Source organism: Diadema setosum, chromosome 6 (genome assembly GCF_964275005.1).
Source record: "Diadema setosum chromosome 6, eeDiaSeto1, whole genome shotgun sequence".
NCBI classification, from domain to species: Eukaryota; Metazoa; Echinodermata; class Echinoidea; order Diadematoida; family Diadematidae; genus Diadema; species Diadema setosum.
In genome coordinates this window covers 12,708,846-12,734,413 of record NC_092690.1, presented here as the reverse complement: position 1 = coordinate 12,734,413, position 25,568 = coordinate 12,708,846, and the positions used below count along the sequence as shown (strand labels likewise).

The window sequence follows — 25,568 nt, the reverse complement described above, 5'->3', positions numbered from 1 at the left end:
CTCGCAGCTTCGCACAAGACGCATCCGTATATTTCTTTTCCCATGCATGTGTATGTGCGCTCTTGATTGTGAGTCTTTTAAAGGAACCGAAATCAGTGTTCCAGTTAAAGGGTGTATACATCTGGTTGAGGTGAGAATTTAGCTTTTAACGTTTTACGAGATGTTCAGAAACCACTCTATTAGATGTCAAAGAGCATGCAATTCTAAGGGGTATCAAAAGTTTATTTGATGAAAATCGGTTTTGAAATGGCTGAGATATCCAAAGAGATCCTAATAAAAGGCGTGGCCTGTCGCATTTTATTATCATCACTTTTTTTGGATATCTCAGCCATTTGAAAACAAATTTTCATCAAATAAACATTGACTCCTCCTTAAAATTACATACTCTTTCATATTTCATAAGAGGTTTCTCATTATCTCACTTAGGAATGTTAAAAATTTTATGAATCCCCACCTCAACCAGTACAGTACAGTCCCTTCAATACGTGAGGTGAAGAGCGAGGCACAAACAGAACAAACAAACTAGCCAAACAAATGAGGAAGACGACATGTTTCGCATTTATTCTGTCGACAAGGCTAGATTTTAATCAGTGTTCCTTTGTCTAGCATTTTACACTAGGTGAAATTTAACATAAGGAACTGATACGCTTGACATTCTAAACAGTATTTTTTTTTTCATTTTATTGTCACTATGTAATTTCTGGGGCCCTTAAATGTTCCTAAGAGACTTCACAGTTTAATGCTTACATGCACCAATTGTGTGGTAAAATGTTTACAAATCATAATTTTCTTTTTGAAAAAACAAACAAACATCCGACTGAACTTGCTATACTTGTCTTTTTTAATTTCCATGATGGATAGCTCACTGCCCAATATATGTTTTCGGGAAAATATTAAAACCATGACGAAGATATTCTTCTGTGCATGGGTGGGTAAAGTATTATTTCATTTTTAAACAAACTTTAGGCAGTATTGTGAAAACAGGGGGTAGATGTGGTAATAAACCCATACACGTGACTTGATAATTCGATGAGTATTGATTGTCTGTTCAATCCTGTAGGTTTTGTTTGTTGTATTAATCATGTGTGCGTGTAGTGCACATGGACATTATATACATTGTACTTAGATATTCATATCAACCCTGCTGGCAAGAAACCAGTGTCCCACAGCGTGTTTACAAAGTGTTTAAATTGTAGGCTATCTGAAAGCGCTCGAATTTAACGGTGTGAAGATGATTTCACACGGTGGTATGGTCTTTCACAGAGATGTCACATTACAAGGAATGTTTTGTTTCACACTGTGAAATGATGATTTACAATGTGCTCACAATGTATCAACACAGTATTTTCCCTGCTGGAAAGAACACGGTGTCCCACAGTGTGTTCATATAGTCGACTATGTAAAAACGCTCGAATTTAGCAGTGTGAAGGGATTTCACACAACGTGTTCACACTGTGTTTCTCACACTGTGAAACACTGTGTTCTTTCCAGCAGAGTTACATTGTGTTAACACTGGGAGACAGTGTGTTCTTTCCAGCAAGGAATAACTATATATATATATATATATATATATATATATATATATATATATATATATATATATGAATGCTTTACTTCCTGGTTAGCTGTTGCTTGACGCTGGGGCACGGATTTCTGAGAGCAAGAACGAGAGAAATTCGGGCGCCACCACCGACAGCCTGCTGCAATCGGTCGGTCTGGTGGAACGCTTCGAAGCCATCGCCACTCCGGCCTATGTCACACAGGCGTACGTCGACCCGATCGAAAAGGCGTTTAAACTTACCAAGGAACTCACCCATCTCAGCTATGTCGAGGTGAACAATCGACCCACATTATAAAGCTGTAACGAAAACAGACGAGCAGCTATACATTTCACGTGTATATTTTGTATGTGCTACTAAAAACGAAAACAACCTTGATCTTCACACGGTTAACCAACTTGTGACTGCATTTCGACAAACCACAGTATGTTTGCATTTTTGCATTGAACCATGGAAAAGGAAATAATTGTCCGTTCAAAGGATGAAACAGAACAGCTCAACGTATCTCATACCCATAAATAACAGTTAGAACCAGTAAGATTAAACTTTTGTTTACTCTGATGTGGATTTTGTGTGTGTGTGTGTGTGTGTGTGTGTGTGTGTGTGTGTGTGCACAATTTAGTTGCTAAGTTCTTTCGTCTATCATCTTTCCTTCCGATTGCCATCTACAGAAACCCACCAGCGATTTGTATTGTTCAGGCTGTTTGAGATGTATCTGAGTACATCTGCTTGATTTTAACAGAGAGAGAGAATATATTATTCATGCCATGCCTTGCAGAATATCAGAATAACAAAACAAAGATATGGATGAAACATGGACGTCGGTTCCTTCACTCCTTCACTGGAAAGATTTTGTTATTGTTAGCCTTTTTATGCCATTCTGAAACACCCTTGACAAAATGACGATACCAACATGGGTAGGCCTAACGGGCTTCATGTGAACTATGTTTTTGTTTGTTTCTTCTGATCATCGTGAAGGTGGAAAATAAACTTTTATTCCAAGACTTGGCTAAGAAGATGGAACAGCTCGCTGCTGATCTGATCTCGGAGGCAAGGAACAGCAACGAGGTAAATTTTTGTAGTGTCACAGCTGACATTGTGCACATGAAGCACAAACATAATGGGGGTGGGGTTCAAGTATTCTGCGTTAAGCAGGTATAGGCTTCCCTCCTTCAAAATGAATACACCGGACTAAAGCCTGTGTATGATTGTGATAGCTGTATGTTATGAGCCTATTAGGCCTATGGGACTATCAAAACGACATCTCGAGAACAACTTCGTTTATTGCAAGCTCGAGACGTCTAGTTTATGAGGTGTATTAGGCAAGTATTAAGCCTTTTGTGATCTATGTGTTTTCAGTGAAAGTAGTGACGAGACTGTTCAGATAATGTCCATAATAAATGCCACGTTATTAGCGAGCGTTAGATCTGTGACGCGAACGCTAAGACGACGCAGTCTCTCGGGTCAGACAATGCATGGAAACAGCTGTCTCGCGCGTGTGCAAAACACCACTTTTTGGGTAGTTAGCGTCGTCTTTAAAGTGTTCTCGTGGCAGAAGTAAAGCTCGCGGCTATCACTGTAACAGATATACCTAAATATTAACATGCCTCATGAGTGGCGGTCAGCACTTCCAGACACCCTCATCATACAACTCCTCCCTTACCTAAAAGGGAGGAAAGGCTTTCATAAGTAGCTTTTATATTTTGACAGGAGGACTGCCCAATAGCATTTTCCTCACCCTTTTATATATATCCGTATTACTCATTTGTTGAGCAGTACCACTGGCACAAGAAATCCCACGTTTGGTCTCCATATCCTCAGCTGCTCGAGTTTAAACATGACATGCCCTAATTCCAGTGAAATCAAAGTCAACGATTATTAACAATGCCAGCAATCAAGCTTTGATCAAGAGCAGCACAGTCAATGAGGTCCTTTTTCTATTAGTTGAAGGAGGGGAAACAATCCTACCAGTATTCAAGAATCAGAGCGTAGCAATCCCGTTTTGAAAACTTTAACAGCTTTTTTTTTTTTCTGGAAAGATCCTGCCTGCTATGCAGTATTTTCTTATATACTCATCGGCACGGTACTCGTCCATTTTAAGGGTCTATAGGGCAATTACCTCCTGGGAAATTACCCCACACCCTTCCCTTGACCCTAATCTAAGCCTGATCTTGAACCTAATCTTAACCCTAACCCAAACTCTTATCCTAAACCTAACCCGAAACTTGATTTTTACTGTAAACTCATCACTAACCAGTATTTAGCCGGGGGGGGGGGGGGGGGGGAGGGGGGTGATTATCCTCGGGGGATAATTGCCCTGATACGCCATTTCACATTCCTTAAGTCTGTGACCCGATTCGTGTGTGGGGGCGCTGTAATAGAAGGCTCTTGTGTGTAAACAATTCGACATGGTGTATGATGGCGTTGTAATTATAAGCATTCATACTTCAGTCTATATAAAGGAGAGACATTGTGGAATATTGCTCTTGAATTGCACCCAAACGCGGTAGGACCAGAATTGAAAGGAAGAATTGGCCTAGAATGAATTATAGATTATTTAGACACTTCTAATGAATAGATTAAATCTGAGCAATTGGTAGCGGTGGCATTTACTTTTCTTACACACAGTCGTTTGTAGGGTAATGCTAAATACACGTTTCAAATGCGGAAAAGAAGATTGATACAGTCCAGTGTAATTCCATGTGATAATAGAAATGATATTTACTGAAATAATGATGATATGCTTAAGGTAGTTTCAATGGTGGTGACTGAGATTGAATAGCCACAATTTCATGAATACAAAACCCCCATCCACGTAACCCCGAAGTAAATATGAAATATTTGCGGTCTAATCATCGTGATTTATTTTAGGGTTTTATATTAAGAACATCTTGCTCAAAAATGTGTTGTTTTAGGGCTTTCCAATTAGCTTACTACGCACTTCGTGTGGCGATGGGACTGCTACTCCACTATTCTTTTTCTTGTTGCGAAGTTATGAAGTGATATCTTCCCAATGTCTCCGAGATCAACAGTGGCCCCGCCCAGTTTTGGCTTAAACGGATGTGGATCTCCCGCCCCCTCCCCATAATCTAGTACCTCATTGTTGAGATTCGATGAAAGTTTGAAAGTTTGGCAGGTGCTTGATTCACCCCCACTTTAAAAATGGATGATTATAAACAAATTCTGCCCCCACCGGCTCGTCCGAAGTAACACTTAAATTGAGGAATGCATGCAAATGCCAATTATCTTTCCTCCAGATTTTGACGGTCCTCAAGTACTTGGAGAAAGATGACAAGAAGGGCGTGTCTATCAACAGAGTGCACTCTTTTCTACCCAAGATAGAACGTGCTATCAAGTTTGGACAGAAGAGGGTAACAGTTTTATCAATCCATGTACACTATACTTGCATAGTATATTATGTTTTATGTTAATGCCGTAGAATTTTGTGGTCGGAAAGGTCATCAAAGTTTGGTGTGTGTGTTTATACTGTCACGGTGGGTTCTTACGTGCTGGAAAGAACACAGTGTCCCACAGTGTGAGAAACACAGTACGAACACAATGTGAACACAGTGTGAAACTTCGACACTCTGCTAAATTCGAGCGTTTTAACAGAATGAACACATCAATTAACAGTGTGGCACAGAACATTACCATGTGAACACTCTGCGAAAACCAAACCACAGTGTAATATCCTCTCCACACTGATAAATTCGAGCGTTTTCACATTGTCGACTATGTGATACACTGTGAACACATTGTGGGACACTGTGTTCTTTCCAGCAGGGTTGCGTATAGTGCGTTTGCATATTAAAGTATTCTACAGATACTTCGGACAACCTCTGCAAAGATATTCACGTGTCGTTCTAGCCACATGTTTGGAGTACATAGCTTTGCCAACCAAAAAAAATCAGTTCTTGTAACCTTACTGAACCCAGGCATTTGATAGTCCATGCATTGTGTATGCAGTTCTACTTGAATAATGTGCTTTGTGCAGGGTGCATTCAACATGTTCACAATTATTATGATCACGCGATTGAGACTCTATCACTGATGTGGTGACATAGTTCAGTCTACCGTGAGCATGGTGAGTTTAAAGGGCTTCCATATATTTTTTTTTTTTTTTTTTTACCCCCAAATAGTCAGGTTCGTACAATCCTCTTTTTCTTTCATTTTGTTTTGTTTTCTTTGTTTCTCTTGTTGTTGTTGTTGTTGTTGTGTTGTTGTTTTTGAGAACGTGACCTGTGTGCATTCTTGTACATTTACGGTATTGTGATTTTTCCGCCTTTGAACCACGACGAAAAGAAGTGTAAGGAGTGTATTGCTAATTATTTCCACGTGTTATTTCTACTGATTGGCACTCAAACAATCGTTGAAAATGCAAGATTTATACAAACCACAAAAGAGAACAGACCATTTCTCACAGATTCCGCGACAACTTCCGTTGATTGCTTTTATATCAGAAGTAGGACCTAATGCCCCACTCGACACGGAAGCGCTAGATAGCTCTTGCAGTATGCATTAGTTGTTTGGATGAATACAATGGCAGAGGACCAATTTTCGTGCGCAAACCCTGAAATCTAGATGTTCAAGCACACATGAATAATGATGTCAAGTCAACTTTGAATTTTATATCATATCGAGTGATTGCCCCCTGTGGGTTGCATGATTACGTTGCAAAAATTGCGATATCATTCTCCAACGATACACACTTGCAGTTCTAACAGAAGTAATACCAACAAAGTTCAGGTTTTCTTTTCCAAGCACAACCACAACTTCTGTTGTTGATACACCTACAGTAGAATTTTTGAGTCACAATCGACTATTGAAAAATATTCATGCAAGTCCTTCTTATTTTAAGTTCGCTTTTAAAGTTTATGTAGGTACTTCCATGAGCGAAATTCTCCCAATGGAATTTACATAAAAGTTAAAGAAAAAAAAACCACATGAAGAGGTTTATAGGAAAAGTCCCAACAAGTAATCAAAGCACAAAAATATGAATGTAGCAATATGGGTGTTAAGATCACAGTAGATATGAATGACAATAATGACAATGTGGAAAGTGCAGAAAACCTAAACTGCTATAACGGGTCTAATGGTATTCGGTGGTCAATTTACAACGACTTATGGGCGCCGCGGGGGAGGGGGGGGGGGGAGGAAAAGTGCAGTGCATGTGTGTGTACGTGTGTGTATGTGTGTGGGGGGAAATATGGTTGTTCAATCGGACATTTGTGGCGTTATTCCGAAGGCGCGTTAATCAGAAAATGGAATAAGGTTTATTATTCCGAAAATAAACACCTCAGATTATTACGGACCATATTACTTTTTCGATTAACGAAACTTACTTTATTTGCGGATTAACGAACCTTCGGAAAAACGAACGTACGAAATAGCAAACCTTCGGAAAAAACCTCCGGAATAATGAACTTTCGGGGTAACGAACCTTCGTAAATCCGAACCAACGGAATAACATACCTTCGGAATGACGAACCTTCGGAATAACGGACCTTATTTCATTTTCGGATTAACGAACCTTCGGAAAAACGAACCAACGGAATAACGGACTCTAACCGATTTTTTCTGCCAGTTTGTGGCGTCCCCGAACTGCCAGCAAGCCGTATCCACCCAGTTCCACCGGCACCTCGTTTCCATGACAGACTGGTCGAAAGGGATGCAGCTCCTTCTAATCGTTGGGGTCATCCTGTTCCATCCGATCTTCGCCATTGGGTACAAGATTGGTATCGGCGGGAATGTGAAGGATTTTATACAGATACCGTAAGTTTCGTTTTAGCAAGACGCTTCTTTCCCATAGTCGTTTCGGTGACACAACATTTGCTCCTGCGACAATTGCTCCGGTCTTATTTTCTCCAAGGACTTAGGGTTAGGGTTAGGGTTGTGATAGGGTTTCAGGTTTATTTTGATGTGAGGATTAGGATTAGGGTGAGGGTTATGTGTTTGAGTAGGTTTTATGTTGGGCTTAGCCTACAGATATTTCATGGGAGCAATTGTCGCAGGAGCAAATGTCATGGAACCAGTAGTTTCATCTGTGTCGGATATCAGATTATCTTTGCCAGCCCAGACTCAGATCCAGCACGTTTCATTTTTCTTTTCTTATTGACCTGTGCCTTTCTCTTGTGCAATGTATTTGTAATGTTTCTTTCATCATTTTGTACCGTTGTATTGTATTGTCTATTTCTTGGTCAAATGAATAAATACTACTACTACTACTACTACTACTACTACTACTACTACTACTACTACTACTACTACTACTACTAATTACTACTACTACTACTACTACTACTACTACTACTACTACTACTAATACTAATACTACTACTACTGCTACTACTAATTACTACTACTTCCCCTACTACTACTACTACTACTACTACTACTACTACTACTAATTACTACTACTTCCACTACTACTACTACTACTACTACTACTACTACTACTACTACTACTAATTACTACTACTTCCACTACTACTACTACTACTACTACTACTGCTACTACTACTACTACTACTAATTACTACTACTTCCACTACTACTACTACTACTACTACTACTACTACTACTACTACTACTAATTACTACTACTTCCACTACTACTTCTACTGCTAACGCCACTTCTACTACTGCTGCTACTACTACTACTACTTCTACTACTACTACTACTACTACTACTACTACTACTACTACTACTACTACTACTACTACCCCACTATTGCTATTACTACTACTTCTACCTTTGATAATACTATATTGTGTTTGCGTGCATGTTTGTGCATGTGTGTAAGTATTCTTAGACATAATCTTTGGTTTGTACAGGAGAATATATTTATATATTCTTATACCTACATTTTCATATGTTATATATTTGTCTATTTTCTATCCCCATCTTGCTAGGTTCATTAAGTTCGTCATGCAGCTCGGCTCCGATATATTCCTCCTTTCTGTCATGATGGCCCGAAGCTCCATCAACCATCCCGCGTGGGAGATTAAATCTCTAGAGATATTCATACTTCTGACATATGCCACAGGTGTGTATCGTTTCACCTATTGCCGCCATTGATAGCGTCATCACGGATCAAAAATCTCATGAGCAAAATAGTTCCAAATGATATTGTTATCTTCTACCTGAAATGGTCTAACGTCCCGACCTTCAGAGACCTTTGCAACATATATATATTTTTCTTTTTGTAGTAAAGGGCTTGCCGAATATGGCCTGGTTCATATTGATGTTATGTCATTGCCAAACGTAATAGATTCTTGCCGGGTGAGCATTTATCTAACGAATGATCTTCTGATATAATATCATCCCCAGTGGATTAACACACATTAATATGTGGTTTAAGTGGTATTGTTTCATTGGCAACATGTGTCATTACGTTTACCAGATCCTCCGCTTCCATAATAAAAATAAAATAAATTCATATGGTGAAATGTAATTTTTCTTTTGCAAATGTGGTCAAGCGGTACTTGCTCGATTGCTTGTTGCTCGTTCGCGATCTGAACAATGACAATTTGACTTAAAAACCATGAATTGGGAGATACAGTTGTAGTGCGTACCCTTGACCTTGTATTCACTTTCGTCATGGTACTTGCAGACAGGTACACGCTCTGGTATGTAAGCTTAAAGGGATCGTATAGTTTTGGTTGAGACCTAATTTCAGGTTTCTAACATTTTTGGTGAGATAATTAGAAACCTCTTATGAAATATGAAAGAGCGTGTAATTTCATGAGGAATTCAATGTTTATTTGATGAAAATGGCTGAGATATCCAACACAGAACGATTCTAATAAAGTGTGGGACTCATCTTTAATTACGATCGCTTTGTTTTACTTTGTTTTTGGATGTTTCAGTCATTCCAAACCCGATTATCATCAAATAAACTTTGAATTCCTCTTAAAATGGTATGCTCTGTACTATTTCATCAGTGTTTTCTTGGTATCTCGCAAAAGGTTAAAAGCCCAATTATTATCTCCACCAATACTGTCCATCCCTTTAACGAGTTTTTGGCATTGTATCTGCCGGCCGGAGAGTTTGTAGCACAACCATTTCCAATGGCGGTCGTCGAGGACAATTGCATTAATACCCCAAAAGTGTGATACAAGCACGTTCTCGATTACAAATGATCTTCCTATGTTATTGTGAACCCATTGTAGCTTCGCCATGCAGTGAAATATCACATGATGCCCCAAACCTATTGCTGTTCATGATTCATGGTGTGTGGATTTATGAGGACGGCATTCTCTTTTTTTGGTCATCTTTTTTTAACGGTACAGTGGACTTTCCAAAGGTTGGGGTCTATTGGCCTTTGTCACATGATCTGAGATTGGATTTAACACTCTCGCGAGTTTGAAAGGACTGTTGTACTTCACTGAAGCGTAAAGACTAACCCTGATAACTCTCGCAACGATTTGGGCTGGTTTTTGTATAATCTTAATGCTTGTTGAAAACTTGCATATGATTCTGATTAGTTTATTTTGCACTAAAATCTGCAATACCCTTTGTGAACAGCTCGCTAGAAAAGCATCAAAATACTGGTCTTAAGATAAACATTGTTGATGACTACTCTCATATGTGTTGGCTGATGGAGGGGAAGAGATAAATAAAAGTCTTTTCCTTGAAGTAAAAATGCGATTCCTTCATTAATATTTGCAAAGTTTAGAGCGTTTATAGACTATTAACACATTCACTTCCCTGCGTGTTGTGAAGCATTAGATTCAGCGTAAAGTAATGGGCATAGTAGCAGTTTATCGACGTGTAATAATTGCCGGCTTATTTGTCACTGATGTTTTTGTGATTGTGTATACGAGGACGGGATTCTAGTTCTCTTGGCGGTGCCAAAATTTGTTGTAGTCGTGTTGTGAATGGAACAAGTGTCGTGCGCATTAAACGCGCATGAACAAAACTGCGTTATTTTCCTCTGTCATTCTTTCCAGTATACATGGTATACCACGTAGCCTACTTATTTACACGGCCTTGTCCGTAATCGCCGTCCCTTTTATAGTGCACTTCACCTACACGTCCAGGAATGCTTTGTCAAGAAAAATAAAATCAGGGCTTCTCTTGGTTGTTTTCCTCGTGTTAAAAGGCAACGTGACCTTGTAAACACAGTCCACTGCAGGGTTCATTGTTCCGTGACGGAGTCAATGCGAGCGTTCTAGAACTCCAATTCAACTTTATTACAATATAGCCGCCTCTTTGCAACGATATACATTTATATGTAAATGATATGTGCTTACTCTGTATTCCCTACTGTGATAAGCCCCGTTATTCTGCAGCAAAGTGTTGTATAGGATTGTTGCCTCAGACTCGAAAATTAAAGCACAAAGTTACTTCTGAGACATGGAGATTCCTCATAATTTATATCGGATTAATAATATGCGTGTTGTACAGTAGTAAACCAAGAAGGTATCAGTACCTCCTTGGGTTTACACTCGACTATCCCGTCACCCACCTTCTTCCGTTAACTCCTTTACAAATATGGCAAAATCATAAACATCCCATCTCTTTTTTCTTTCTTAGCATTCCCTCTTACGCTCTAGTCAAATCCTCTTCGTATGTTTTCTGATATTTCAAATGATTTATGAGAATTGTGATGAACAGAAGCCGAGAAATCACCAATGTATGACATCCAGATAAATTTTGATATGGTTGCTTACTTCTTCTTCTTCTTCTTCTCCTTCTTCTTCTTCTGATCTGATTAAGTCTGCCTCATTCAATAGGCTGAAGATTCTTGCAGACTGTGCTATTTACATTATAATACAGTTTATTTACAGATATTTAAAAGCACATAGACAATTTGAAGAAAATAACTAGCCACTGTGATCAACCCACAGATGGCGCTGAAACAATTTCTGACGACAGGGAATTCCAATTCCTTACAGTTCTTTGAAAGAGCGAATGACGATGCGATTCAGTTCTCGAGTATGGTACCTGATAGGAATGTGGTTACTTCGGGAGCACAAGTAATTTTGACTCATAACGTATTAATGACATGATCTGAATCAGTTCAACTTATGAAGACAATACAATCGAAGTGATGTGTGTAGGTTTTGTCAAATTATGTTTATTATTAGATACTGTTTGGAATGTTTTTGACTTATTTGATTTCTCGTGGGTTTCCTTTTTTTTTTGGTGCCCTTCGTATTATGTTTGTTTTTGCTGTATTCAAACAAAAGACCATGCAGTCTCCCGAGTTGACAGGTTGTCGTGGTTATTGAGTGATGTTGATGCTTTTACATTTTACTAACGATTTTAACACTAACCATTCCGACGAATGATAAATTGCGGATAAAGTCCATTCATCCTTACATCCTCACCTCAATGATTGAGTATCATTTATGAATAATCTAAAACTCTTATCTCATTGTCTGTAGTACATGACCCATGATGGAAAGAACACAGTGTGAAACTGTGGAAACACTTAAGATGGAGCGGTCAGCAGTGTGAACACTGTGTCCCACAGTACGTTCACACTCATAACAGTGTGTTCACATAGTCGACACTGTGAACACACTGTGTAAAGCTCCAGGTTCAGCACTGTATGTTCACGGAGTCGACTTTGTGACTTTGTGGACACACTGTGTAAACGGAAGGTCCAGGGTTCAACACGCAATGTTCACAGAGTGAACACACAGTGGACACACTTTTGGACAGTGTGTTCCTTCTGGCGTGGATGTTGCTAGTCACGTTCACGTTGGCGTTTGCAATTCGGATTTGTCTTCACTGAGTAAAGCAACTCCATTGTTGTGAAGACGGATAAAAGCACCAGTATTTTGTCCTTTATTTGTTTATATAATACTCTTTGTGTTTTTGTATGTTTATGTGTTTGTTTTGCGGACAGGCATCGCGGTACGACAAGGGATGTTTTTCATTCAGCTTGGTCCGAAGAAGTTCCTAACGAATTTCACGCACTACCGTGAAATGATCGTATCTACACTTCTCTTTGTCAACTGTGCACTAGAAGTCGTCATCATCGATAAGGTAAGTGATTCCCTTCCTGTTCTTCAGTATCATCTGGAGCTGTTTCTATATTTCCATCTAGTTTGCAGATTTTAAAAAGAAGAAAATTGTGAAGTATCATTTAGCATTTTTGCCATACTTTGTTGCTTATTTGTGGCGCGCAAGTTATCATCTAATTGATTTTGCTAGTCTTTAGAATTAATCTTTAGAAAGCTCGTACACCGCCCACCACTTGGCCACTAGAAAGAAGTGAATTAGTTTCAGATATTCGCATTTTGTTCTAGCGTGAAGACAAAAAAAAAAAATCATCCCTTTGATTGAGAGCGAGAGAGAATTCGTAGCCCAGTCCATCCGTACACACAACTAGTATCGCTTTCTGTAACACGACATTGCTCCTGACATGACAGTTGCTCCAATCTTGTTTTCTCCAAGGACTTAGGGTCAGAGTTGTGATAGGGTTGTAGGTTTAGTTTGATGTGAGGATAGGATAAAGGTTAGAATTATGTTTGTGATGGGTAGAATCTATGTTTGGCTTAGCGTGCAGATATTTCATGGGAACAATTGTCGTAGGAGCAAATGCCATGCAGCTATCGCTTTTAAGCTGCCCAGAAGCACAAACCCCCAATTCACGTGATAGTCATAAGATGCTTTCATTCTGGTTAGCTCCGGAAACATTGTAACAGGAGGTCAAGGAGAGGGTGGACATTTAAGCCATAGCTTGGGTTGACCATTCAAAAAGCATGTGATCAATATGGTGACGTGTTTGGGGTTTTTGTAGCGGTCAAACCAGCGGTAGAATCTCTTTGTCGTATAGCGTCGTATATCTCCATTTTGTCCATTTTGTCTAAATTCGAGGTCAGTGAATCTTGTCCAAATGAGATCAGAGAGGGAAAGAAGGGGTTAGGAAGGAGTTGACAGAACATTTGAGAGGAGGATGAAGAAAACTGAAAGAAGACAAGGAAGTAAAGAGAGAGAGCACGTCGAAGATAAAAAATACCGTAAATACAACGCCCCCTTCCAACGATAACTTAAAAAACATTGAATAAATCCAAATACCATTTCAGGGTATGAAACTGTAACTTATTACCAACATCTTACAGAAAACCAAATCCAATTTCCGTCAGTGGTTAAAGAGAAATGATGTTCTTTGTAGAGTATGCCAGGAATCCCTTCCCTCCAAGTTCTGTCCATTGTGTTCACACATTAATACCGCTGTATGCAGCTCCAAGAGCATCCAAGTGCTTAACTTGGAAGAAACAGACCCATGACATGCTTTATAAAGATCCACATTTCTCTGTGACCACTTAGCCAAACAAATTGAATGGAGTTTTCTGTAAAATATAGGTAAGATGTTATATTCTTAAAACCTGAAATATCATTCAAACAGTTTAATCATATTGAAAATTATCAATGCGGAAATCCGATTTTTTTTTTTTTTTTTTTTTTTTTTTTAGGGGGGGGGGGGACATACTCTAAGCTGACTGAAATGGAGTAAGGAGCTATATCTGTCGTGCATCTCCTTATTACGTGGTCATGTTATTGTCCGTCCCTAGATTCGGCGGAGCTCAATCATGGACACCGACGAGGATTTCGTCAATCTCCCCTGGAACGACTTCGCCGTCATCTCCAAGACGTTGTTCGGGCTGGCCGTCGTCGTGGCGTTTCTCCGCATCATGCCCTATCTGACCTCCAACGACGTCGTGGGCGCCTTCCAGCTCTCCCTGGGCGACATGATCGTCAACACTTCGCACTTCTTCGTCGTTCTCCTCGCCGTCTTCGTTGCCTTCGCCACCGGCATGACCTACCTCTACGGGAACACCATCGAGGGATCCCGAACGCTCGCCTGTAAGCACCGACTGGGCGATTGCAGTGACTTGAAGGTTCACTTTGACAAGTAAGTGCTCCTTCAGAACTGTTCCACACCGAGGCCAGGTGATGGATTAACGGTTTTCTTGTAGTGGTTCCAGGACAATTACCCTCTGGACAATCACCCCACACCCTTCCCCTTACCCTGTAACCCTAATACTAATCCTAATCCTGAACCTAATATACTAACCCTAACCCAAACTCTAACACTAAACCTAACCCTAACACTAATCTTTACTCTAACCTTTAATCATCACTAGCCAGTATTCAGCAGGGGGGGGGGGGGGGGGGCGGGGGACGGGGGGGGGGGGATAAATGCCCTGATACGCTTGACGTCAGTGTACTCTCTACATTTACCTCAGTCTTGAGCAAGTAGCTGCTTTGATTCGTTTCTTCCGGCGCCATGTTTTGTTTGTTAAAGAAGTTCACAAATAACATCAATAGTTGTTGTGATTCGGTCGACTCAACCTAAGACAAACAAAATAAGATCTTTTAGTATTTGGCAATGAGTTTTCTCAATTTCTGACTCCGTTGCAGGACTGCGCTATTGTCATCATGCAAAGACTGTCATTCTCCCTATCCAGTAGAGCGTGATTTTATCGTATTGTTTTCGGTTCGCGAACAAATATAACTGCGCCGGATAAACTGTAAAGAACAAAAGCAACAATTTTGCATCAGGGTCGCGGTTTGCCAGTGAAGCTGCCAGCTGTATCAATCTGTTATTACATTATCACAATGCGAACATGGATGTTTTGCGTGAACAAGTAAGAATAATGATGTTTGATAGGTTTTCTTCTCAGAGTCCGTGTAAGACTTGTCGTCACGCTGTAGACATCGCTGGCAGTGAGGCGAAATTATGAGGAACTCAAGATGGTAACTCTTATCGTAGAATAAACTGAAAACGCATGCGCACACTGCAAAAACATCGGTGTTAGAATTAACGCCATGGGTGTTAAATCTAACACCGATCAAGTGTCAATAGAGGACCACACCCACAGGTGTAGAAGGTATATTGTGATGGTGTTGAAAAGTGTTCATCTGGCACTTCGTGGTGCTAATTTAACACTACAACTGGTGATATTTTGACACTGCGCTGGTGTTAATTCAACAATGACACCGCATGGTGTTGATTTGATATTGCTGGTGTTAATGTCAATGGTATAACACCCGCCCAGCTTCAATAGGAGACCACACCAACTGGTGTTACTGTGGTGTAAATGTGTTCACACATTTTTTCAAAAATCAAGTACTTTATCGGAAAATTCTTGATCGTCTTGTTGAAGTTCAAAATCAACAAGAAGAACATTAACTACGAAACTATTCAAAAAACAACTTTATATTTTGAAGTGACACCCAGAGGTGTTAATCTAACACCACAAATGACTACCGGAAATTTAACACCAGCTCGATGTTTCATATTTAACACCGGACTTTTGGCAGTGCATGAGCACACATGCAGGGAAACACAGATACATACACTCCTCTCTCTCTCCCTCTCCCTCTCTCTCCCTGTCTCTCTCTGATTCTGATTTTATTTCTGAATTTCTTTTTTCATACATACATGAAGTACAAAGTCAATTGAACAAACAAATTGAGCACAGTATAAGTTGAATCTGACAATTAAAGCAAATAAAGGATTAATTCAAATATTCAACTTTCCCCTGATACAATTCAAATTGAAAATAAACTATTTTGTGCATACATTTATGCAAACATAAGTTACAGTATACCTCTTGCTCGAAGACAAATTAGGCAATTCTTCATGTGCAGAAATTCAGGAGACCATCGTCATAAGCAAGCGCTTGACGAGGACAATGACCTCAGAAATGATTGTCAATAACAATGCAACATTGTAAGAATATAACATAATAAGTCACCACTCACTGAGTGGCGATAAGGAGAAGGGAGGGCAAAATGAGGGGAAACAGTGCAGTGGTGCATTGTGCATTGTGCAAGATGTGGGGTGTTTGCGTCTCTTGCCTTCTCACATCTGGGCCCTGTTTCATAAAGCTGTTCGTAAAGTTACGAACAACTTACGAGCGACTGGTGATCAGTTCTGATGTGCTATACTTATCAGAATTTCCATAATTCAGCACAAGAACTGATCACCAGTCGCTCGTAAGTCGTTTGTAACTTTACGAACAGCTTTATGAAACACCCCCAGCTCCTTTCTATCTCATGCTGACCATATTATTGCACTGCATGCTGATGTTGTTTCAGATCGTTTTACACCTTGTGCTGGCAAGATCAGCAGCGCCCTCTATTGATATCTACCTCTGCTGCAGTCTTGCTCCCCATGGGCCTCCAAACTCCCTCTGTGTTTAAAATGCACAAATTGATCGAAAACCACGCAGGGCAGATAACGTTAAAGCATGATGATTTGCCGAATAAATGAAATCAGGTTTTTTGTTTCGTTCTCGTATATTCCTCTTGTTTAGATATGAACGTATTGGTATCGCAAATTATTGGAGGTTGCATGGCAATTCTCCCGAAAATATCCACTTCTACAGTATCCGAGTCTGGGTTGCCCAAAGAGAATCTCTTTGGGGTTACCTCGTAACCGACGTCGTCCGGCAAAGTCTGTATCATGATATATGGCTCAACATCTCTATTTAGATACTATTTTATATGACGTAAGTTGACTTACAAATCGTAACAAACAGGTGTCATTAACTTTACCACAAATTCTTGCCCAACGCTCCCGATAGCATATTTCAGACGGTGGTGACGCTCTACTGGTCGATGTACGGCTTCATGGGTACGGACATCTTACAGCTACCCGCCGAGCAGCAGTCTTTGTACGTGGCCGGTCTCACGCTCTTCGCGCTCTTCAACATCCTTGCCATTTTGGTACTCCTCAACGCCCTCATTGCCATCATGAGCAACGTCTACAATGCCATTGAGGTGGGTATATTTGATGACCAAGGTCATTGAGCTAAATTGGAGGAGCTTGCTTGCAAAAAGAGCCCACATTTAAAGCATGTTACTTGCAAAAGGGCCTATTAGCTTGTGTGGATTTGATAATGTGTTTGTGTGCTTTTGTGTGTGTTACCACCATCTTTCCCTATGTGTACAAATACGATGTTCCAGTAGTGGCATGATTAAGATGATGATGATGATGATGATGATGATAATGATGATGATGATGATGATGATTTTTAATATTGTTATTATTGTAATTATTATCATTATTATTCAGACTAAAATGTTCTATACTGTTTGCATCCGTCAGGAAAATGCCGATGTAGAATGGAAGTTTTCTCGCACTGTGCTCTGGATGTCATTCATGGACGATAGCTTCACGGTCCCGCCCCCTTTTAATCTGGTTCCAGATTTCGGCGCCTTGTGCTCTAGATTGACTAAATGCCTTGACAGAAAGAAACATCAGGAATCGATCATGCTCTCTGAAATGGTAAAGTGGAGACACAATCTAAAGGCTTTAGCACGCCGAGCACGGTAACGGCAACGGTCGGGCAGCTATGGTGCGCTAAAAGGTACCATATCTGTTTCTCTTTTTCAAGAAAAAAAATCAATAATTCGGTACAAACTCACCCAACTTTTATTCTTATCTCAAAATCAAGAGCAACAAAATCACCAGTTGAAGATCTATTTTGTAACAAAATTATTAGCGGGGAAATGATATTGTAAACGAAACAGACATGGTTCCTTTTGGCGCACCATGGCAAAAAACTGGATCTTTCCCGTTACCTTGCTCGGTGTTCCGAGGCCTTAACACTGACTAGTTCAGTAACCTCTATATAGTGTGATACGCTTTGCCGTTAGATGCGTAGTTTGGGTGTAAAATAATGTCTGAGAACGGGTCGAAACGAGATCTGGCGAAAATGTGTCTTGAAAACATTCCCTTAAAACGAAAGCGGACGAGAGTGGAAGTTAAGTCCGAAATGTATACTGGTGAATGTGTGATTTCAGGGTTGTTTATGTCTCGTTTTACCATTGACGATATGTATATCAAAGAGGAAATTCAGTGCATTTAGATGAATAAGATATAAAAATGCCAAACATGATGTATAGCATATGAAATAGGAGCGTGAGTTGTGAGGACATGGAATGCAATAATGGCAAATTATCTTGTATAGATATATTCCAATTTTGTAATAAGTAGCCTGAACGGGCGTTTTCAAGAGAATCAGGCAGGACGCATGTCTGTATGGTACCCAAGTAACAAATACAACTCAACTGCATCAGTTGCGCTAGTTTGCCAACATCCTTCCTGAGATGGGACTAAGAGGAACTTAGACGTAAACCAGTGTGTGAGAAGTATCACATCGACCAACGGACCGGTTTGCCAAATCAAATATTCAAATTCATGAGAAAACTTAAAAAAAAAAATGTTCGTTACTACCAGGGAATGTGCTAAAGGCTTTGTACGCCATAAGTTGCACAACAACTAGCGCATGCAAACTTACATTCCAAGCAATGATATATAAATTATAATACCTTTTGATATGATATGAATAAAAATATCGAAGGATAATGATGGTAATTGATTGCAACGATAACTGAAGTTGCGGAACTAAAATAGGAGTGACGTAGATGCATTCTTAAGTTGGTTCATTCATGTAGGTGTAATTTACCGAATGAAGCAACCAGACTTTACAGTAACAAGCCGGATTATGCAGAAGTAGAATATATCAATCTATCTTATAAAGATCTTTTATCATCAATATATTTGATTTTGTATTCCATTTTCTCCTACATTCCATTCCTTACCTTCTTGCAGTTCGTGAGTATAAAACAAAGAAATATCATGGTCGGTATGTATTTCCTGCTGCCATTCCCGTTGTGATACGTTCACCCTAACTGCATGACTCGATTGAAGATTTCATTTTGTGTAATTCGCCACATCGTTCTGCACTGTGTTTGAATAGTGAGCACGCTTTGCACCGGTTGGCCTATCATATTACAGTAACCAATGGTAACACTGTTATAGCCAACGCATGCACAACGTCTGTGAGTCTGTGTATTGTTTTCCGTTAACTCTGCGCTGTTTCCGTATTTTTTTTTTATTTCTTGCACCGCGCTTTTTGATGTGCTTCAGCCGCTCATTTTGTTCTTAGTGATCGTCGGGTTTGTGTGGGAAATTATTTCTTCATTTGTTCCATTTCGACTGATTAAATGAGGAGGTTCTTGATTACTGTCTGTCTGTGGACGATCAGTCTAATGTGACTGAGACACATTGATCTTTTTCGTGCAAGCCACTTCGCAAGGTTTCGGGAATACTGTGATGATGAGATCATCTCGTCAAAAAAAAACACAAACAACAACAACAACAACAACAACAAATACAAATACAGAAATAAAGATAATTGACAGGCCCTACATATTCACCATCTTCAAAGAGCTGAAACCTTGAATTGTGGTCAGGTGATGGCACTGCGGAATAGTGGAAAGACCCCGGACTCTAAAACAAGGAGTTGCTGGGTGGCTACTCTTAGACAAGACTGGTATCTGCAATATGCCTCTCCTGAACAAGAGGGGGAAAAATCAGTGAAAAAACAAAAACAAATAAACAATCCACCATACTTGGCAATACTAGAGTGATGACATATTTGTCATTAGTGTGATTGTGATGATGCTGATGCTGCTTGTGATGATGGTGATGATGATGATGATGATATTGTAATATCAATTATAATGATTATGAAATAGTACTAAGCTTCTATTACCACTACTACTTCTACTACTACTACTACTACTGCTAATAATAGTAATAATGATGATAATAATAAAAAAGAAATAATGATAATAGTAATAATAATAATAGTAATAATAATAATAATAATAATAATAATAATAATAATAATAATAATAATAATAATAATGTTGACAACAACAATGATAATAATTCAACATTACACATTCACTGTTACAGGCTTGTATTGATGTTCACTCGTATATTTACTCACCACTATATTCACACATTGATAATAATAGAAGAAATTAATGCAGAGATGAAGTGAAAATCGATTGACAGGTGGAGTATATGCATCTTTTTTTTTTTGTTTTTTTTGTTGGCTAGTCATTACTATCTAACTCGTTTCATACAGGATTCTGAATTTCCCATACATTTATACGTAACTACTAAAGGCTTCCGTAAGTGAAAAATTAAAAACAAACCGGTGTGAGTCATGAAATATGGCCAGGATAGAGTATAGACAGAGTAATAAAGAAGTTTATTGCCCTATTACCTTATTTACGTTCTTCCTACGTTGGATGATATTATACGTATCCTGGTCCTCGTATTATACAGTCAATGTAACCCCCAAAGGAGAAGTGCAACATACACGTATTTACACAATATACATATAACGACTGTCTGTACTACCTGTTTAATATCCATCTCTACGAATGAACATATATCAAGAATATATTTTATAGCGAGATTTTATTATTATTCTTTCTCGTAAAGTCCACCCTCTTTCACCAGTATGTATGAATACAGCCTATATACCCGGAACTATTATATTTTACATTACTGTTAACATAAAAACCCATCTACTCTTCTATCTATTCTTTGATTATATTTTGCCCTTTTTAAAGAAAAGATGATAACGAAATCATCATTCGTAAGGTAGGCGAACATTTTGTAACCCCTCCAGCGCCACCCCCGACAGACAAGAACGCAAAGTTTAGAAACCTGATATAAACGTATGTACCTCAGGGACCTGGATATCTTATTAGACAATATAGGTAACCTACCAGACATTATGATATCAGATTAAATGTTTTCCTCCTTTTGTCATTTTCCCCTTTTTGTCAAATTCTATCGTGCCTTCTGTCAGATCGTGAGTATCGAACAATTGTACACGGTTGTTATGGAAACCATTAATCTCTGTAATGTTTTCATATCAATATATTGTGGTTCTATACTCGCAGCGCATTATTGTCACAGGTGCCGTGCTGCATTTCACCGTATAACTCTTCACTTTATTCATCACCAACATGTGCGTTCGACTTTTGCATCTCGCACACAGTCTTTCACTCTGTTGCAATTGCAGTCTTTTTGATGTGATTATGCTGGTTACTGCTGTACATGGATGTCATTTTTGCTTACGTGCAGATCATTGGTTTCGATCACTCGTCATGAAATCACTCGTCATGAAATCACTCGTGTGTCATATCGTCTGTGGACGTATTTACTTATAGCGGTGACCGACTTGTTTCTGTGTGATTTGAGTTGTCTTCTTATTGTTTCTGTGTCTGTGTCTTTGATCACGTGTCAACGCGACACTCTGTACTATCCTCACGAAATACCAGTATAGAAAAGACTTTAAATATGCAGTTTCTGGGGGGGGGGGGGGGGGCTTGTTCACAAGGTTTATCGCAAAGCGAACACTAACACGCCACGTCAATCATATACACGATTATACACAAAAGTGTTGACTTGCACTCATATTTCTCATTGAATATGGGTCTATTTGCTTGTATGCAAAGTGCAAAGACTATACTTTGTGCAAAAAAAGAAAAGAACATAAACAAGGCAGAGAAATAAGCAGAGTACACCCAAAACACACAAACACATCGTCACACTCACGTAACAAAACCCCCTCAATCCTTTCAACAACAGCCTCAGTTGACTCGAACTGTATTTCCAGAAAACAGAAAACTCGAACTGTATTTCCAGTTCGACAGAAAATCCAAAATGTTACAACGTTGTTTATTTATACGCAAAATACTTCATATTTTCTGTCAAAAATAAAAAGACATCGTTACATTTTAGCCAATTTTGTCAATTCTTAAAACAAGAAAAGAAAGTAGACGAATATAATATGTCTGAGAAAACCAAAGGTTTTGTATCTAATATTAATTGGAATTGTATCTACATTGTTTAACTGTTTCGCAGTTACGTGTCAAATTTCGATCATTTGTCTTTATGTACTGCATGTGACATTATTTTATTTTGTACCTGAATGTTTATATGAATAAATTTTCTTTGTGAAAAAAAAAAGTATTTCCAGAAAACGTCTATTCTGCTGGTAGCCTTTTGCCAAGGCCCTCTCGCTGTATGGTGATGAGCGAATGAGATGAACGAAGTAAGCTCAGCTGAGCTGGATTGCGCTGTCGCACTTGACGGGGCTCGCTTCGCTCGCCCGTTATTTCCATCATACACCCGCCAGAGGGCCTTGACAAAAGGCTACGCTACTGGTGGCTAGTTTGGCGGCGATCTATCTCTGCTGCTCAACTTTTTCTGTTGCTTTTATATCAGTGGTCAAAGCCAATGACCACTCCCTCTCTATTGGAATTGACCCTTGTCAATTTTTATCCTCGCTAATTTGAATGGTACTTTCTGCATTTTTTTTTAATGAGTATCTGACTAAATTGTAATTTTTGAGCTAATATTCTTTTTTTCAGCAAAAGAAACAATCTCTAGTTTCGACACGACTTTCGTACAATTAATATATTCTTTTGATTGAGAATTTTTCTCCTTTATTTTGATCAGTGAGATTTCATTATCGAAGGCTTATAAGGGGAACATAATCACATTGTAATCACAGCTTACTGGGAGGGAAATTTTGTATTGTGATTCTATAAAACGGTAATCAAGATGCCATTGGTGTCTGAAATAGTATTTGCTTATCATACATTGTCATATCGTACACTAAGTATTTCAAAATTAAAATATATTTCAAATTATCTTGCCTACTAATAGTTCACCTATATACTCAAATGGGAAGTTTCATTATTTCGATATTATTGTCATCACTATCGACATAATCATAACGTTATTTCCATTACTAGCATAAATGTTACTATTATCCCACTCAGTATTGATTTAATATTCATACAACTGTTGTCCACATCAATCCCCATTTGACCACTGATATTGTGATAACTACTGTTATTGTTATTTTCTTCATATAACCATAGGAAATGATCTATTTATCATTTAAAGTCAAAGTCATTGTGGTTCTTATGATCATCTTCAAATTTTCGTCTTAATCGAGGGTTTTTTTTTCTTTCTTACAGATGCGACACGAGTACCAAAGTGTAAATCAGGAAGAATATCAGGTAACATAATGACGCGAAGGTTAAACCAAAGCCTGCCGCACACTCTACGACTTTCGGTCGTACGACTGACAGACTTTGGATCCGAAATAAATCGCAATATCCTTAGAATAAACACGCTTGTTTATTTCAGATCCAAAGTCGATAAGTTGTGGGACCGAAAGTCGTATATTGTGCAGACGGTGTGCAGTGAGCAGCTTTAGAATATCTCTTTGAATGATTTTTCCCCCATGCTCTTTGTTTGAACGTAGTGTATCAAAGTAGTAAAGTGCTCCTCAACCATTTATGCGAATATGATATTAAATAATGATATAGATATATCTCTCCAGACATTATAGTCGAAATCGACGAACTAAGATGTATTTTGAAACGCCCCTGATGAGAAATTTTATGGAAACATGATATTGGTTCAAAATTGTTCAACTAAAAAGTGACTTCCATGTGGAAGATCTATCTAACCAAAACACTCGCTGGCACTAATAAAGGGCTTTTGTAACGTTTCCATTCTATTCTTTTGATACTAGATTCCCAGTACACGATAAAAACGAAAGATGAGAATACGGATGCAAACACCATGATAAGGTGTTATGATGACATTAAAGAGTTAGATTTAATGCAATATTATTAACATTTTTAATGTTTTTTGAAAATCAGTTCCAGTGTTCAAATAATCTGGAGGACTACTTGTCAGACCATTTATGGCTTTGATTGAATTGAATTAACCTGAACTGGATGACTTTTCTGTTAATTTTTCGTTATATAGAACGTGATCGCACAGATCATGGATCGGTATATTGCCAACAGACTGACGAGTGAGCAAAGCGCCACCGGTGATATCAGCCCGCTCGACATCCGGGACCTTCGGAACGACGTTGCGTCACTTCGGTGAGGTCGCCTGACCTTGAGACAATGATATGACATGCTAAGTTTTAAGTCATTGAGCGGTGTTATTTACTGTCGGCAGTTAAGAGAGAGAGAGAGAGAGAGAGAGAGAGAGATCAGACTGAAAGAGAAACCATGATACCCATAGAAAACAAGAAAAATCATTCATAATTGTAACACTTTATGAATAAAAAGGGATTTTTGACCCTCTTTTATTAGAATCAACGTCATTGTTGTTTTGGGAATTGTGGTGTTGTTTTACCGTCAGATATTAAGGTAAAAGAGGGCAATATAAAAGGTAAAAACATATCCATCTATCTGTCCATCTGTCTATCTCCCTGTCTGTCTCTGTCTCTCTCCATCTCTCCACCTGTCTATCTATCTATCTATCTATCTATTTGTCTATCTTTCCATATATAAGCGAAAGAACGCCCATTGTAACGTGCGATCAAGGAAATGATCATTTTCCCACAGCCTTTAGAATTACTGATATTTCATGCAACTTTAATCCCAGGTTCGACATCACCAAACAGCTGACTCAGATGGAAGAAAGTCTCACTCGGGGCAACCAACAAGGAGACCAAATCTTCGGCCAGAGTAGGGAGGCGAAGGTGGTCTTTGACCGAACTCTGGAGATCGACGATATGGTGTACAAGTACAAGGCGGCGCTGCGTAACATCTTCGAGAGCGTCGAGAAATACAAGGTGAGCGCGGCAGCAGTCCCCTCATGAATATGGATTATGCATAACTTATGAAAGTAGTCCCTGTTCATTTTTTAAAATGTGTTCTGCGTAAGACCTGTCATGTAGACAAACATCATGACGTATGATGATAAGGCAGCGTCTTGTAGATGTCCAGATAGATTTCAATGACACTGTCTTATGTACGAGCTGTGATGGGTTATCAATGAGCTGCTGTTCCCGTAAGGACAATCCATTATGTGATGGGGATACACCCTGACTTCTGCTGGAGTTCATGACATCATTCACGGACAAGAAAATATAAAGAAAGGAAAATTCAGTATATTTCACCTTTCTTACACAATGAAAGAGCACTTAACTTACCTCTCTCAAAAATCAGGGCGAATAGTAATATCTACAACTTTGCACTTCTCACGAAAAAATGAAATTTGTGGGATTTAAAAAAAAAATGTTCTTTATGTTGTTGTCCACACATGATGTCATGAACTATACTAGTCTTCATATATCCATCGATGATGAGACTGAAACTTAGAAAATTCATGACTTTTGAATCGA

The 25,568-nt window shown here is 39.0% G+C and overlaps 1 protein-coding gene across 1 annotated transcript in view; it reads left to right on the top strand.

Moving 5' to 3' along the window:
- LOC140229539 (short transient receptor potential channel 4-like) overlaps window positions 1-25,568 on the top strand; it is a 46,619-nt gene that overhangs the window by 20,199 nt on the left and 852 nt on the right. Inside the window, exons 4-15 of the mRNA XM_072309787.1 lie at window positions 1,626-1,832; window positions 2,538-2,627; window positions 4,817-4,930; window positions 7,144-7,331; window positions 8,472-8,605; window positions 12,419-12,543; window positions 14,091-14,431; window positions 17,112-17,307; window positions 17,636-17,815; window positions 23,392-23,433; window positions 24,194-24,315; window positions 24,827-25,016. Of these exons, the coding sequence (XP_072165888.1) occupies window positions 1,626-1,832; window positions 2,538-2,627; window positions 4,817-4,930; window positions 7,144-7,331; window positions 8,472-8,605; window positions 12,419-12,543; window positions 14,091-14,431; window positions 17,112-17,307; window positions 17,636-17,815; window positions 23,392-23,433; window positions 24,194-24,315; window positions 24,827-25,016 (1,929 nt within the window). The remainder of the gene's footprint in view (window positions 1-1,625; window positions 1,833-2,537; window positions 2,628-4,816; window positions 4,931-7,143; window positions 7,332-8,471; window positions 8,606-12,418; window positions 12,544-14,090; window positions 14,432-17,111; window positions 17,308-17,635; window positions 17,816-23,391; window positions 23,434-24,193; window positions 24,316-24,826; window positions 25,017-25,568) is intronic.